The 14,980-nt window shown below is 35.4% G+C and overlaps 1 protein-coding gene across 16 annotated transcripts in view; it reads right to left on the reverse strand.

Moving 5' to 3' along the window:
- The window catches only part of NAALADL2 (N-acetylated alpha-linked acidic dipeptidase like 2), a 1,343,235-nt gene that overhangs the window by 534,928 nt on the left and 793,327 nt on the right, over positions 1–14,980 (reverse strand). For all 16 annotated transcript variants that reach the window (XM_042954993.1, XM_042954989.1, XM_042954981.1 and 13 more), the window contains one exon: positions 5,104–5,223. In XM_042954993.1, coding sequence (XP_042810927.1) covers positions 5,104–5,223 — 120 coding nt within the window. The remainder of the gene's footprint in view (positions 1–5,103; positions 5,224–14,980) is intronic.

The following is a 14,980-nucleotide window of genomic DNA, read 5'->3' on the forward strand; positions in this document are numbered from 1 at the left end:
GCTTAGCAGCCTGAGCAACCTACGAGCCCCTAAAAACAGATATTATACTGTGTAACAGTGAGTACTAGATATGTGGTGTATGCTACTCCATTTATAAAAAACTGCAATGGCATTTGTGGATTTTTATGTGTAATTTCACCATGCAAAAAAGGCATAAGTATATGTATTTATCTGTAATTTCACTGCATACATATTTGACTCCTATAAGATGGGAGGCTGATACCTGGTGTAGACCTAGACAATGGCCCAGCCTCCATGTTCCAGCAGGATTTATACAATTTCTAGTTGTCATGCAGTATACAGTAATTTATTATTGCTTTTGTGAAAATGGCTCTAAAAAGAAAGCCAAATGCTTTTATTGCATTTATAAAATAAATTTCATACTAGAGTGCTATTCAGCAATTTGGGAATATGTGAGGGTCTTCAGATGGGCTTTACTATGTTTCAGATTGTCACTGAGAGAAATCTAAGTGAATCCATTATGACATATAAAATAATATTCTGTCTTAAAGCTTAAAGAAGTAAAGCACTTTCCTATAAAATAAACTGCTAAAATACAAAACTAAAGTAAACCTAATGCCTTTTCTCTAAGGTTTAAGCTTAAGGGAACTAGCACAAGCTAGACCTGGAGAATTGGGTTCGCTCTTCCCTGCAGTAATAAAATATGGATGTCAAGGCATATATCTAAAAGCTATTGCATTTCATACTTTCTGCTACACCGTGTAGGGATTTTCTCATCAAACCCTTCATGGAGGCTAAATCAACACATACATAGTATTTATGATAAAACTAATAAGATCTCCTTGGCCACTGATTCTTTTTCTACTCATTTTTTAGGAGATAACATCACAATTAAGTTCCCTTTTTGCTCTATCTCAGATGCAGAGAATCCCTCCCATATTTATTATTGAACTTGATTTAGTAACTACTACACAAGTAAGAACAGATTAACTTTTCTCTTCACTCATTCCGCTGCATGTACCCATTCCAGATGCTTATTTGGAATCATGATTAGCAGTAGTGATGCACAAAACAGTCAAGTGGTTCTCTGCCTTTTTCAACCCAGCTGTATTACTGTATTAACACACTTTCCACTTTCAGTCCCAGAATATATTTGATGGACCAGTTAAGCAAGCTCAGCTGTTACCATGCTGCACAACTTTATCTAATCAATGCTTACTTTTGCTTTACTAGGTGACTGTATATTAATGTACTATCAATGATTCCCTCAGATATCTGGGATAATCCACAGAAAACAGAGATGGCTAGAGTGGAATTTAAAAGGTTAAAGAAAGAATACCCTGTCTTCTGCCTAGAAGATAATGCTAAGTTTGTGGTAAGGCTCTGTCTGGAGGGGGATTCTGCATAGATCTCTTGTTAAATCTACTCATGGGCCTATAAGGAAAATGATCAGGGGAAATATACCAGGCTCTTAATAATTGTGTCCCATTCTAGCTAAACCACTAATTCACTACTTTGTAGATATGGCCAATGGTTTCATAATGTAAATATTCTCTGGAGAAGTCAAATACAAAGAAACCTTGCTCTGTGTTAACTCATAATCTACTGGTGAGGATTTTGAATATTTGCCCTATAAATACTTAGGAAAGTTTGTGAATGCCTTATCTAACTTGAATTTTTAAAGGCTTTTTTTGCTTGTTTTGCTTATACAATATATACACAATCACTATAGAACATTTAGAAATTCAGGAAAATATGAAAAAGTAGAAATCATTCATAATTTCACCAATTCAATTCATATAATTGGCCCCTACCACACACAGCATTTTAGTCATATAGATCACTGGTATATTGAACAAGCAGGATTTATATACCAGAGGCAATGCTACTCTGTTTCCTGTTGCCCACTCAAAACATACCTAGAGAAGATCCCCAGACTGCTAGATGAAGACTTCTTCTGATAATTGGTAATTTAAAAAGTCTTATAATCAGTCTGAGTCACTTGTCTTAAATAATTAGAATACATAGTCTCACATCATGATCAAAACTCCACCCTTGATTTAAAATTTCATCTTCTTGCCCTCTGCCAGCTCAGGTCTGTTGTTGAGGAAGGAGTTACTCTGTATTCTTTCTTTCCTCATGCACTAATGATACTTATCCATAAATTGAAGGTAATAAGAGTCCCTGCTTCAATAATATGATTATTATGAAGATTAATGTGATAGTACACTTAAAAAGCTTAGAAAAATATCTAGCCCATATTACTAACAATGGGAAAATATAAAGAAGTAGAAATCATCCATAATTCCATTAACCCAATTTATATAATTGGCCCCTAGAGACTGGAGTAAATAACACTGGATAGCTGTGAGCCTTTTTGGGTCAAAGGAAGGTACATCAGAACACGGGGGGCTGGGGGGTGTGGGCAGGCAAAACATTTCTTGGCCAGGAGAAAATAATCCACTCCTGCTAGTCTAGCCCAGACCAGAGAACTTCAGATTTGACCAGGCTAAAGTCAAGTAGCTTGACAAAAATATTTAATTCCTTATACTCTTCTATTTCATTAGAAAATATACCAGTTTAGGGGCGCCTGGGTGGCTCAGTTGGTTGAGCGTCCAACTTCAGCTCAGGTCATGATCTTGCGGTCCGTGAGTTCAAGCCCCGCGTCGGACTCTGTGCTGACCGCTCAGAGGCCGGAGCCTGTTTCGGATTCTGTGTCTCCCTCTCTCTCTGACCCTCCCCTGTTCATGCTCTGTCTCTCTCTGTCTCAGAAATAAATAAATGTTAAAAAAATTAAAAAAAAAAAAAAAAAAAAAAAAAAAAAAAAAAAAAAAGAAAATATACCAGTTTAGATTAGTTTTGCTCTTTGGGTAGTTTTTAGGTCAATATGAATTTGTGTTACCTCTCTACTGCTCTATTCTACGTTTTCAAGAGTTGCTATAAACATCAGCACGTTCTCCAGACCAGATGGACTACACAGGCAGCTACTTTGATTTATTTTTTAAAGAGCCAATAATAGACACCGTTTCTAGGTCCCAGGCAAATATATGCATGTATATATAACTATATCTATCTATAGATAGAGATAGATATTGATATTGCATAAATATATAAAGACATATATTTTTCTGCTCCAAGGTCTGGAGACACAGGCCAATCCCAACACAGACACTCCTTTCCTGCTCATTTATTAGATGCTGAGCGTCAAACTCATCTCTTACTCACAGGTTTCTCAGGTGAGTCAGCCACCAGTCTACCATGTTCCCCATATTGCAGAGGACACACATTAAGCCCTCCACATGGTTCCATTGAAGATTTCATCACTAGGCTTGCAATGGAACTTAAATTTCTCCAAAATTTCTATTCATAAAATCTTCTTTCCCCACCATCCTCCAAACCTTTTATACCACAGATGTAAGAGGTTCAACAATAGACTGACATGGTTTTAACGTTTTCCTTTGACACACTGGTGTTGGGTAGGTCACGTTGAAACACCCACTCATATATATATTATCATTTGATTAGCTAGTTAGCTATATCTATCTACCAAAGTACTCTAACAACACACATACACTTACTTACACATTAAAGACTCATAATGTGACATGAAACTGCTTGGGTGTAAATCCCTATTGTTTCATCTAACTAGCTGTTTGTCTTTGAGCCAGTTGCTTATTCTTTTCCTACCTCAGTTACCTCTCCTGTAAATTGAAGATAATAACGGTCCCTACCTCAACAACATGATTATTGTGAAGACTAAAAAACAACAACAACAACACTTAGAAAAGTATTTATCTCATATTACTAACATGCTATCTTTAGATGTAACAATAATATAATTATTATTATAATTATTATAAATGTCCTCTCTATAACTTGTTTGACTTAAGAGGATGCTCACATGCTGTTCAATATTCTTCTTTACCTTGTAATTATACAGTATTCAGCTATACAAATGTAGCATCATTTTCAATACTAAGCTGGACATATATAACATTTCTAAAATCTGTCACATCATTGATGATCTTTATTGTCTGTTTTTTCCCCTTTATAATATATTGATTAAACCAGAATCATTGGATCAAAATATGATTAAGTCACTTAATACATATTGACAAATTACATTGCTAAAAAACTAATATCACATTGATACACACACACACACACACACACACACACACACACACACACACACACATATATATCAAACAATGTATTTTCAAGACTACTTTAAAATCTGGCCAATTATCTACTATCAGGCATTGATTTAAGTATAAGAGCATCCATAGAAGATAATGACAAAGAAGCATACCTGTTCTCTTGTTTCCTTACAGAGTATACAAACAGATTTCTGGAAACTTTTTTTGGCTCTAGGAAGCAAAAATCTTTAAGGGTTTTATAAAGAGAAACCCAATATATCTTCAGAACCAGAGAGTGCCGGTGCCACAACTACACTGACCATTCTTTTTAAATAGAAAAGGGAAATGAAGTAAGAATGAGCAGTAGTGGCTGTCTATCGTGGTGGTTCATTATGAGATACTTAGATAGAGCTGCTTTAATTATGTAAATGCATCTATTGGATAAGTGTTAATAAACTTCTATTTAAATAAAATAAATCAAAATTCTATTTCTCCTTAGCATATTATATTTTAATTAAATTCTTGAGCACGGTCAGTAACTGTGAAGTTATACAGTTGACAAAATCAATCTTTAAGGAGTATAAATCTTCTGGATACTTGTCTAACACAAAGCACATAGTAATTAGTCAGTTTTGATAATAGTTTCACATATGTCCTAGGAAGAGGACACTCTGGCTCTCAATTTTAGCATTCTACTATATCAGTATTATTGTGAAGAGTATGCCAATTTTATCAAGGTCCCACAAACTCATCAATACCTGGCTTAAAGTATCTTCTGTCTCAAGTAATTAATAATGACATCAACTATTTTTCTTAAAGATTTTAATTTAAAATATTCTATTTTGGAAAGTCATCTTCATGTGATACTCTCTGACTCTGTGTGCTTCTCCTTCTCCCTCTTTCTCTGTCTCTGCCTCTGTCTCTCTCTCCACTCACAGAGGCATGTAACTTCAACAAAACAAAATAAAATGTTCACCCCACCAGCAACAGCCATTGGACCAACCTTATAAAGTAATGGCAATTTTCCTAATTTCAGGAGTGCAATCTTATTCGTTGTATTTTTCATTTTTTGTATCCTTTTTAAGTCATCTGCATTTCCATAACTCACATCAATGACTTCAGCCTGAAAGAGAAGAAAAGACAAAAAAAGTCTTGTAGGAAGAATTCTAGCAAACTGTCCATTTAGTGTGACAAAATCATTCACAATAATTTGAAATAGTCAAAGGAGAACTATTTGCACTCTTACCTTGACCTAATCACCACAAACATGATCTTTCTATTTTTCTGTCAGGGTACAATTCTTCTGGTAACTTGAGAAAAAGTTTTAGAGTCATTTGAACCTTGCCCTCTCCCTTCTAGATAAGTTACAAACCCAATTCATCCCCTAGTGGATGACCAAGTTTGGTATATTGTATATTTATGTTTCTGAAATTTGAATCATTTTACAAAATACTACAAGATTAATTTCTTTAAATCTCAACAACAATTACACCATTCTTCGACTTGAGAACAATGTAAAGGCTTTCAATTCTTTTCCAAACTAAACAAAGCCCATCACGTACAGCTGTTCAGGTGGTGCACATATTCAGTTGTGAATGACAACTCCTTGGGTTATGCAAGATACAACCTGTACAACCAACCATATGTGCCAGTCTGGCATTCAAAGATTTCAGAACATGATCCCAAACTACAATTTCAGTCATATTTCCCACTCCCATCCATATAGTGGTCTTATATTCTATATCAATATTTCTTATTTTTAAGAATCCCCTTTAATTACTGCTAAAATTGTATACCTTTCTAAGATTCTAATGGAATTCTCTAACATAGCTGCCCCTTTCCTTCTCCTTGAAAAGTACCACACCAAGGGTTCTATCAAACACATATTCTTATGAGCCAAGATGATTCCTTTCCGGTTTGGTTTCAATAATTTTTATTATTAAAATAGTAGTTGTTATGCTTTCCAGTGATAAAATTATATGAAATGTGCTGTTTCAAACTACAGCATATATACACTGAGGCATTAAGGAGCTAACATTAGGCATTAAGGTGGCAAACAATGAGAACAGAGTTGGGAGAATCCAGACCTCTAAATTCCCACTCTTCTCAACTGGAGCTAATTACTGTTACCAGTTGTATGCAAAGGGCCTCCATAGAACACTCGTGTGAAGAAACAATTCTGTGTTTAGAAGAACATGTGAATACCACCAAGATACCAGCATATCTGTTAGAGGAAACATTTCCAGCATGAAATATTCCCTTGGCCCCTTCATTTGCATCTGTCAAAGCTTTACTGACACATTACAGCCCATTTCAAATGTTACCTACGTGATGAACTGTATTTCCCTGTTGCCCAAGTAAATGTGCCTTCTCTACTTTGAACTTGACTCTCTTGAGGACATCACTGGACTACATATATATATGTAGATAGATAGGTATATGTAGATAGATATATGTAGATAGATAGATAGATAGATAAGATATTGTTTTTCCTCAGCGAAGGGCCCATCATGCACGTTTCTCAGCCCTCATCCAGGTGTCCACCATACACTGTTAACTGTCTTAAACTGAAACGATTACAGTTCATACAATATCTCTAAAAAGTAAAGCTGTATTTTCAAATGGATTTCCTAAGAAAATACAGTTGTTAACACTTCTGTCAGAATGGCTTTGGGTTATAATTTTATTTCTATACAATGTGATTAAATCAGTGCCTTATTAATACAATTTTTGAGTTTGCTTATACCATTATAATATAAATAACTGTTGATTTATTATTTTAAAAGCCTGATTAAATAAATGATCACATAATATTAATAATCACATTGGAAAAATGAGAGAATTCATATTATTCATTTCAAAATTTCAAGCTACCTACTAATTATCTGTGATTCACTGATACCATATTAAAATAGGGATATCCCTCTCTTGGTTATATTAATGAACATATTTTTCATATCTAGTAGAGATTGGAGGAAAAGCACGCTGGTCTGGGAGGGTGTAGGCTAGACTTTGAACTTTTTGTTTGTATACATACCAGAAAGGTGTGACAGTTACAAAAATACCACTTCTGTAAAAGACATTTTATATCATTGGAAAATAGTGAAAGCTTGCCTCAATAATGGCAATTTTAATTAAAGAGCTCTTTCATTATCTTTCTTTAAATAGCATATCAATAGAGTCAAGCATTTTAACATTAAGAGGCTTTTGTTTCTTTTTTTCACATAGTCCTCCACACAGCATCATTATATCAATTTATTTTGGCTTATGCACTTTGAGCCAATTTATTTTGACTTATGCATTAAAAATCAACAATTACAGAAATCAGTGTTCTCATGGTTTAACAGGTAATAATAAAAATGTATCTATTGCCTTCAAAGGATGCCTCTGAATCAGGTCCTTTCTAAAAGTCTTTCCTATTTACCTTTAAGCAAACTGAAAAATCACAGTTGCAAGAAAGCAACTGAATTTTCTGAGACACAAATCAATATACAATGATATGACAAAATGTCAAGCCACTTCTTTCCATACATTCTTGTTGCCACAATGAACCTTTTCTTATTGTATGTATTCTGTCACACTAGAAAATCATCCACTCAACCGGTTGGGGTACAGTGTTTAATTTATGTCCAAATACCAAGAATTTAGTTACATCTGACTAATCCCTTTGGAAAATATCAAATGAGCAAGAATCTATGCACTTGTTGAACTATTCATTCGTGTGCACCAATTTTTCCACTGAGGACTTCCCTGACATATAGGAGGGGGTAATGGAGAGGTTACAGAGTAAAACAAAACTAGTTCCATTTTGTTTTAAAATTTTTTAACTAGGGAGAGATATACAAAAGTCTACACATTAATTTTTATTTAAATTCTATACATTTATTTTTGACTAAGAACAAAGAACTTAAAACAGCAACAACAACTGGGGAAACTGGGCGGCTCAGTCGGTTAAGCGTCCGACTTCAGCTGGGGTCATGATCTCACAGTTCGTGAGCCTGAGCCCCGCGTCGGGCTCTATGCTGACAGCTTGGAGCCTGGAGCCTGCTTTGGATTCTGTGTCTCCCTCTCTCTCTAGCCCCTCCCCCACTCACGCTCTGTCTCTCTCTCTCTCTCTCTCAAAAATAAATAAACATTAAAAAAAAAAGCAGCAACAACTAAAATAAAAAACCAAAAACAAATATTTTATACTTTATTAAAATATTATAGTATTGAAATGACAGCAGGGGGGATGGGCCATATAGAAGCAGCTAAGAGAATAAGTGGCACAGTTTAAAAATAAATACTAATATTAAAATATGATTATATTTTGTAGTAAAATATGTGATTAGAAGGAATCATAGCAGATAATTAGCAATAACAAAAATCAAAGCATTAAAAATTGATATTCTGTTACATCGGTGTTTTTACGGCTCTACGCAAAACAAAAAAAAATAAAAATGGAGAAAATATCCTGAGCAGAAGCAACAGAAGGGAATAACTAAGAGCAATGAATAGAACTGTCATGTCCTATAGTCAGCTAAATAAAATAAACAGAACAATCATGGAAAGTAACTAGGTCAGAGAAAAATACCTGGGACCATCCACCTATAGGTGGCCTGTGCTCCACACTAGGGAACAATCCAGTGCCATGTTTCTCTTCTAACTTGAGGTAGCAAAAATTATTCACGCTTATGACATGATGTATGCTTTGAAACTTTTCAGACTTGACATTTTCAACCAAATCAATCACTCTGTATCCTCTCAGCTCTTTTCTAATTGATTCTGAATGTACAGAATATTTGAAAAGCATTGCTGCTTTGACTAAAACAGTAATTTTCTACTCAGAGTCAGAAATGGTAAACCCGAGCAGTTCTCATACTGACAAGGTACAGTATCATCACAAGTATTATTCACCTAAATACAAGTTTTACTTCAGAAATTTACTGCCATCTTATATAATCTAGCTTTGAATCCTCTTCAAATTAGTGCTTATGTCTATTACAAACTTGTAAAATCAAAATGTGCCTCCATGTTTACCTCTGTCTTTTCCAAAAAGGGTTATTATGTTAATATTTATGAAGACTTCAGATTTCAGATATTCCTAGAATTTTATTAGTACTTCCTTTTCAAGTTCACTCAATGGCTTTCCATCATGCACATCTTTATGAAAACCACACTGTACTGAAGCATGAAAGGCAATACTGCTTCCTCCCGATCCTGTGGCTGACATCACTAATCAGACATCACCTTCTTAAATTCCTCAAGATGGTCTTCTAGCTGATCAAGACCAATTAGGGGTTGGCCTAAGTAGGAACCTATATAAAGTATTTAATATTTTAATGTTAAACAATGATTAATATTAAATAACTTTTTAAATAATACTTAGTTATTTAAAATCTTTAATAACTAGAACACAAGTACTAGTCAGTTAAAATGAGCTCCTAGCCAATCAGAAGGGATACCAGCTAGTGTGCTAAACTGGTACACCCCAAATGAATCCAGCACTAAGACTAAGAGATACACACAGTTTTGTGGTCTTTGGTGTAAAAGATTCATTTTTATACTTTTTTTGCATGTAATATATAAATTTGCTGGAAAAAAATATCTGCTACAATGATATACTGAATGTAAGACTTATTGACATGATGACCACATTTTTATGGCAGAAATAACAAAGATAAACCAGAGCAGTTAATTGTCTTGACACAGTAATTATTTTAAAAATTTGCAAAATGTTTTATAATCTAATATATGCACACCCACCTAAAAGATGAAAAAAATTAAGTTAAAACTATTGTAATACAGAAATTTAACCAGAGTTAGGCACAGTTCTGTTAGGATTTTCTTATAGGGGTAGAGATCAGATTAGGATGGGATTTCAGGAAATTTATCCATGAAGGAAGCTGGTGGACCAGTGTCAGTTGCTTCAGAAAGTGGATGGAAGGTCAGTTGATACTTTGCAGCAATTACCCCAGAAGGGTTTACATCTGACATAATTTGAGGAAATTTCTTGAAAAGAATTTACCTCTGGATCTTCCATCAGCTCTATGTGAAAGGTGAACTTCATCTGACTAAGGAACTTCCTCTTTCAAACAAATCAGAAGGAAGTTCTCTGCCCCTTAAAATATTGTTATTGACTTTTGAGTGATCTCTGTGGCTCTGGATGGAATGTGTAAGGGGTTTGAAGTGGAATTTGAGTGCACTGTTTACCCAATGGCATATGTTCCCTGCCCAAATATTGTGGCCATGCTATAATTGGCAAAACTGTTTCTTGCTGAGTACTGAGTGCAGGGAAGTTGTATGCTCATAAAAGGGATCTCAGCAGGGGTGGGAAAGGAGGGTGGTGGGGTGGGTATGGGGCTGAAGATCCCTGATGTGTAGCATTTAAACATTTTCTGTGGTTTAAATATTAGACCAGAATTAGGAGAAATGCACAGAATTGACTTCCACTATCAGGAACAAGCTGACATGAACCATTCTGGCACACCACTGGGGCACTTGTACTTGGCCTTTTAAGTGTAGAACAATATGTTACTCAGGGCTTTCCTAGGTGGTTGAAAACAGAAATGGGTATGCATTAGAGGTATAGGTTGCAGCTTGTGCCCAGGTCTTGGCAACGTAGAGCTAAGAAGCAGAGGAAGGTAAGAGGTGCATAATAGTAAGAGAGAGATGACGGTAAGAGGACTTCACAGGAAATCCCAGCTAACAGAAAGTTAGAAATTGGGGGCGCCTGGGTGGCTCAGTCTGTTAAGCGTCCAACTTCAGCTCAGGTCACGATATCATGGTTTGTGGGTTTGTGCCCACATTAGGCTCGGTGCTGACAGCTTAGAGCCTGGAGTCTGCTTTAGATTCTGTGCCTCCCTCTCTCTGTCTCTGCCCCTTGCACCTCTCTCTCAAAAATAAATAAACATTAAAAAAAAGTTGGAATTGAACATAAGGACTTTGAGACAGAGAGGGAGAAAGAAAGGGAGGGTTGGGAGAAAGATTGATGTGGACAGGACTGTTATGACAAGATACGGGGAAAACGAAAATCAGTATTTAACTATTTATGCCCTCAGTGCTAGACACTTTACTACAGAGCTCGTATAAATGGTGTTCAGTCTATCTTCAGAACACTCATATTTGGGAGTGTTTCTGCCCATTTTATAGATGAGAAAACTGGAGTGTAAAATATTTAAATGTTTTGCTAGTGCTCATAGCCTCATAGCAGTATTGAGCCATGCAGTTTGTAACTACTTACCTGACAGTTTCTCCTATTAGACTGCCAGCTGCATGTGGACAGTGTCTAGAGCCTTCTTGTTTATCACTTTTGTCCCCTGTGACTGGCACCTAAGAGGTATGCAGTATGTATTTGCTGAATGTTGAATGTTGCCTGTTATATTACTCAAACCCAGATGGCTAAACGCTCTATTAGTCACCTAATCTTTCACTATCAAATTAAAATATAAGGAAAAACAAATTAATAATCATAGGGCACTTTATTTAATAAATGATACTTAACTTATTAAGGTAAGGATATTGAAGGAGTTGCAAATTCATTCAAGAGAATTCTTCCTGGAGGCCATGAAAGTAATTGGACAGAATTCTGCTGCTTTTAAAATCAATTAGTTTAGGGGCACCTGGGTCCCTCAGTCAGTTAAGCGTCAAACTTAGACTCAGGTCATGATCTCATGGTTTGTGAGTTCGAGCCCCATGTTGGGCTCTGTGCTGACAGCTCAGAGCCTGGAGCCGACTTCCAATTCTGTGTCTTCCTCTCTCTGGCCCTACCCCCCTCCTGCGCGTGTGCGTGTATGCTCTCTCTCTCTCTCTCAAAAAAAATTCAGCATTAAAAAACATTTTAAATCAATTAGATTAGCATATTGAAATAATACATAAACCTAAGGATCAACTTTTCTGCAGATCTTTCTAGTTCTGAAAAAAACTGAATTTGCAGCACCCACTGAAGTGAGGTAAATTTTATATGTAAGGTACATATTTTTTAATGTTTATTTATTTTTGAGAGACCAAGAGCGAGAGTGAGCGTGAGAGTGACAGCGAGCATGAGCCCGGGAGGGGCAGAGAAAGAGGGGGACAGAGGATCCAAAGCAGGCTCGGAGCTGACAGCAGAGAGCCTGATGTGGGGCTCCGCCTAAGGAACCGTGAGTTCCAGCCCTGAGCCGAAGTTACATGCTTAAGAGACTGAGCCACCAGGTGCCCCTGATACAGAGTTTAGATATCATTTGTTAAACTATGGCTTGATATTTTACAAAATGAGAATAAGCAATGCTCTTCAGACCCAAGTTAACATGACTTGTCATTATGAATTTAAAGTAAAATATTTACTCCTAGATTCTTTGAGCTGTTAGTTTTAAATTAAAAATGTGATCGGATATTATATTTTATTATTTATTCATAATTAACAAGGCATTTTCCTGTTAATATTTGTCATATTAAACAGAAGACTAGAAGATTACAGTCAGACAATATCATAAAAGTTTCAAATCATGATATATAGTTCTGATATTTTAATTTCTCCCATTTAAATGTATTTATTTTATACCATGTAATAACAATAGCTAACAGAGCGCTTTCTTTCTTTCTTTCTTTCTTTCTTTCTTTCTTTCTTTCTTTCTTTTTTTTTACAGAGTGCTTTCTAAGTGCACTCTGTGTGCTCTACATGGTTTATATAATTTCTTCCCCACCACAGCCAATGGAGGTACTATACCATTCCCCTTATATGGATGAGAACACTGAGGCTTAGAGAGCTAAAGTGACCAACCCACAGTTGTACAGCCAGTAAGGAAGAATGCTACTCTGGGCTCTCTGAGGAATGGGGTAGTGATAAATGTGTTGATGACAATCTATCTTATGCACACAGTTAATGAGTTGTTGCAAATAAGTTTCTCCATAAAATTGCATTATTTGTTTTTACTTCCAGACACAAAATAATACTTAACAGGAAGAAAATTCCCAAATCCATAAACTGTATTAAAATGAAAACAAATCCTCTGTTCAAAAATATAAACACAGTAGACTCCAATCTCACCAACCTATATTAAATATTAATTGTTTCCTTTGCTTTTCTGCAGCTATGTGGGTTTCACAAAGGACAAAAGAAATAATTGCACAGGGATTACATAAAGCCATACATTCTATTTATAAAACTGACTAGACATTGTCAGCATTCACTACCAATGTCTTTGGTAGTATGATGACATTATAGTTGATATTTTTCTTTTAATAAAAATATGAATCACTGTTTACTCCCTGAAGCTAACCTCACTCATGCTAAATTATTTATGTATCCATTTTAATATGTATTTTGCATCTGACAGGACAACTCTCCTTAGGACCCCTTTACTGACCCACCTGTCATTATGATGGGGTAAACAATGTCACCTTTCTAGTGCACAATGAATTACAAAGAAGTTGCAAAGTACACCATCCATCATGCTGGCACTAAGTAGGTTTTTGAAGTAGATCTCAGATATCACAAATGCTGTTTAGACTGTTACCAGAAAGCAAAAATTGGAAGCTTAGACAAAACGGTCATATGATGAATGGACATGACAGCTCTTCAAAGAAAAGGGGCACTCCTCTTCTACAAATAACCTTGTCAACAGCAAAAGTAGTGGGGAGCTTTGTTGGCACTCAGACTAGAATAATTTAACAAGTGGTTAATGGCTCAGCCTGATAGAAATTCATGCAAACCCAGTGTACTCAAAATCAAAAAGTGGGTCAGCAGCAGCAACCTCTCAAGCTTGATTTTAATTAGGGAATGGTCTGAAGAGATACAGAAAATCACCCACATCCTATTAATTAGAATATGTGAGTTTCAATAATACACTTGTCTAAAACATATATATAAAATATATGCAAATATTCTATATGCATATCAAAGTCACCTAGAAACTGCTTTGCATTTGAAAATCATAATGCTAATATAGTTTGAGTTTTAAAAAAATCAACATCAATAAATTTATTGATATAAATATTTAAATTATTATGTAGTTAGTATAATGGATTTGAATTATTAATATAATTCTAAAAATAGTTATCATTAGTGTCTTCCTTCATCTAATTTGCATGGTTAATTTCTTCAAATACAAGGTGTTTGTTTTATCCATAATTGCATTTCAGTTCCTCTAACACTGCTCCCTTTGATTTAGGCCTTATTTCAAATGTAGAATATATTTCTACATGATAGCTAAGTTTATTTTTCCCTTTTAATAGCTTCTTTAAATCTTTCTCCATACTTCTTTTTTTAAAATGGTATTTTTTATAGCATTTTATAAATGGTAGATAATCCCAAAGTGACGTATGTCTTCATGGACATTTAAGCAGTTCCACAATTCTATAGTAGACCTTGGTTTCTTTACTATGGAACAAGGAAAATTTAAACATTTATAACTGATAAGATAAATGTGTGGAACTCTCAGAGATGTGGCTACGTGGGAACATAAAAAACTAACCCAGTGGGCCCGGCAGATTATTAGAGGCCCATGCTGAGGAAACAGGGACACAAATTATACTTTCATGCTTTTCCATATCACCTAAGTTATGGAATAATAAATAAATTGAAAAGCAAATTGATGAGGGTGATTCCAAGGACCCACACTAGCTTATGGGGTTTTGTTGTTCTGTGTTTTGGACCTTTTTTTTTTTTAAGGCTAGGAGATGAATCAACTGAAAAAGAGGGAGGTGGAAATGTGAGGGGCTAATGAAGGTTTGAGAGTCTGGGAGAAAGTATGTAGGGTAACTTAAGCATCTTGACTTGAGACCAGAACTTCTGAACCAACAAAAGAGTGCTGGCAGGTCTCCCTTTCTTTTCATTGACACACAGGGAAGTTTCCATCGTTGCCTACCAGAAATAGTATATATTAATCAAATACAATGACATGAGTCATACACTAGAAATA

Source organism: Panthera leo, chromosome C2, assembly GCF_018350215.1.
Source record: "Panthera leo isolate Ple1 chromosome C2, P.leo_Ple1_pat1.1, whole genome shotgun sequence".
Lineage (NCBI taxonomy): Eukaryota > Metazoa > Chordata > Mammalia > Carnivora > Felidae > Panthera > Panthera leo.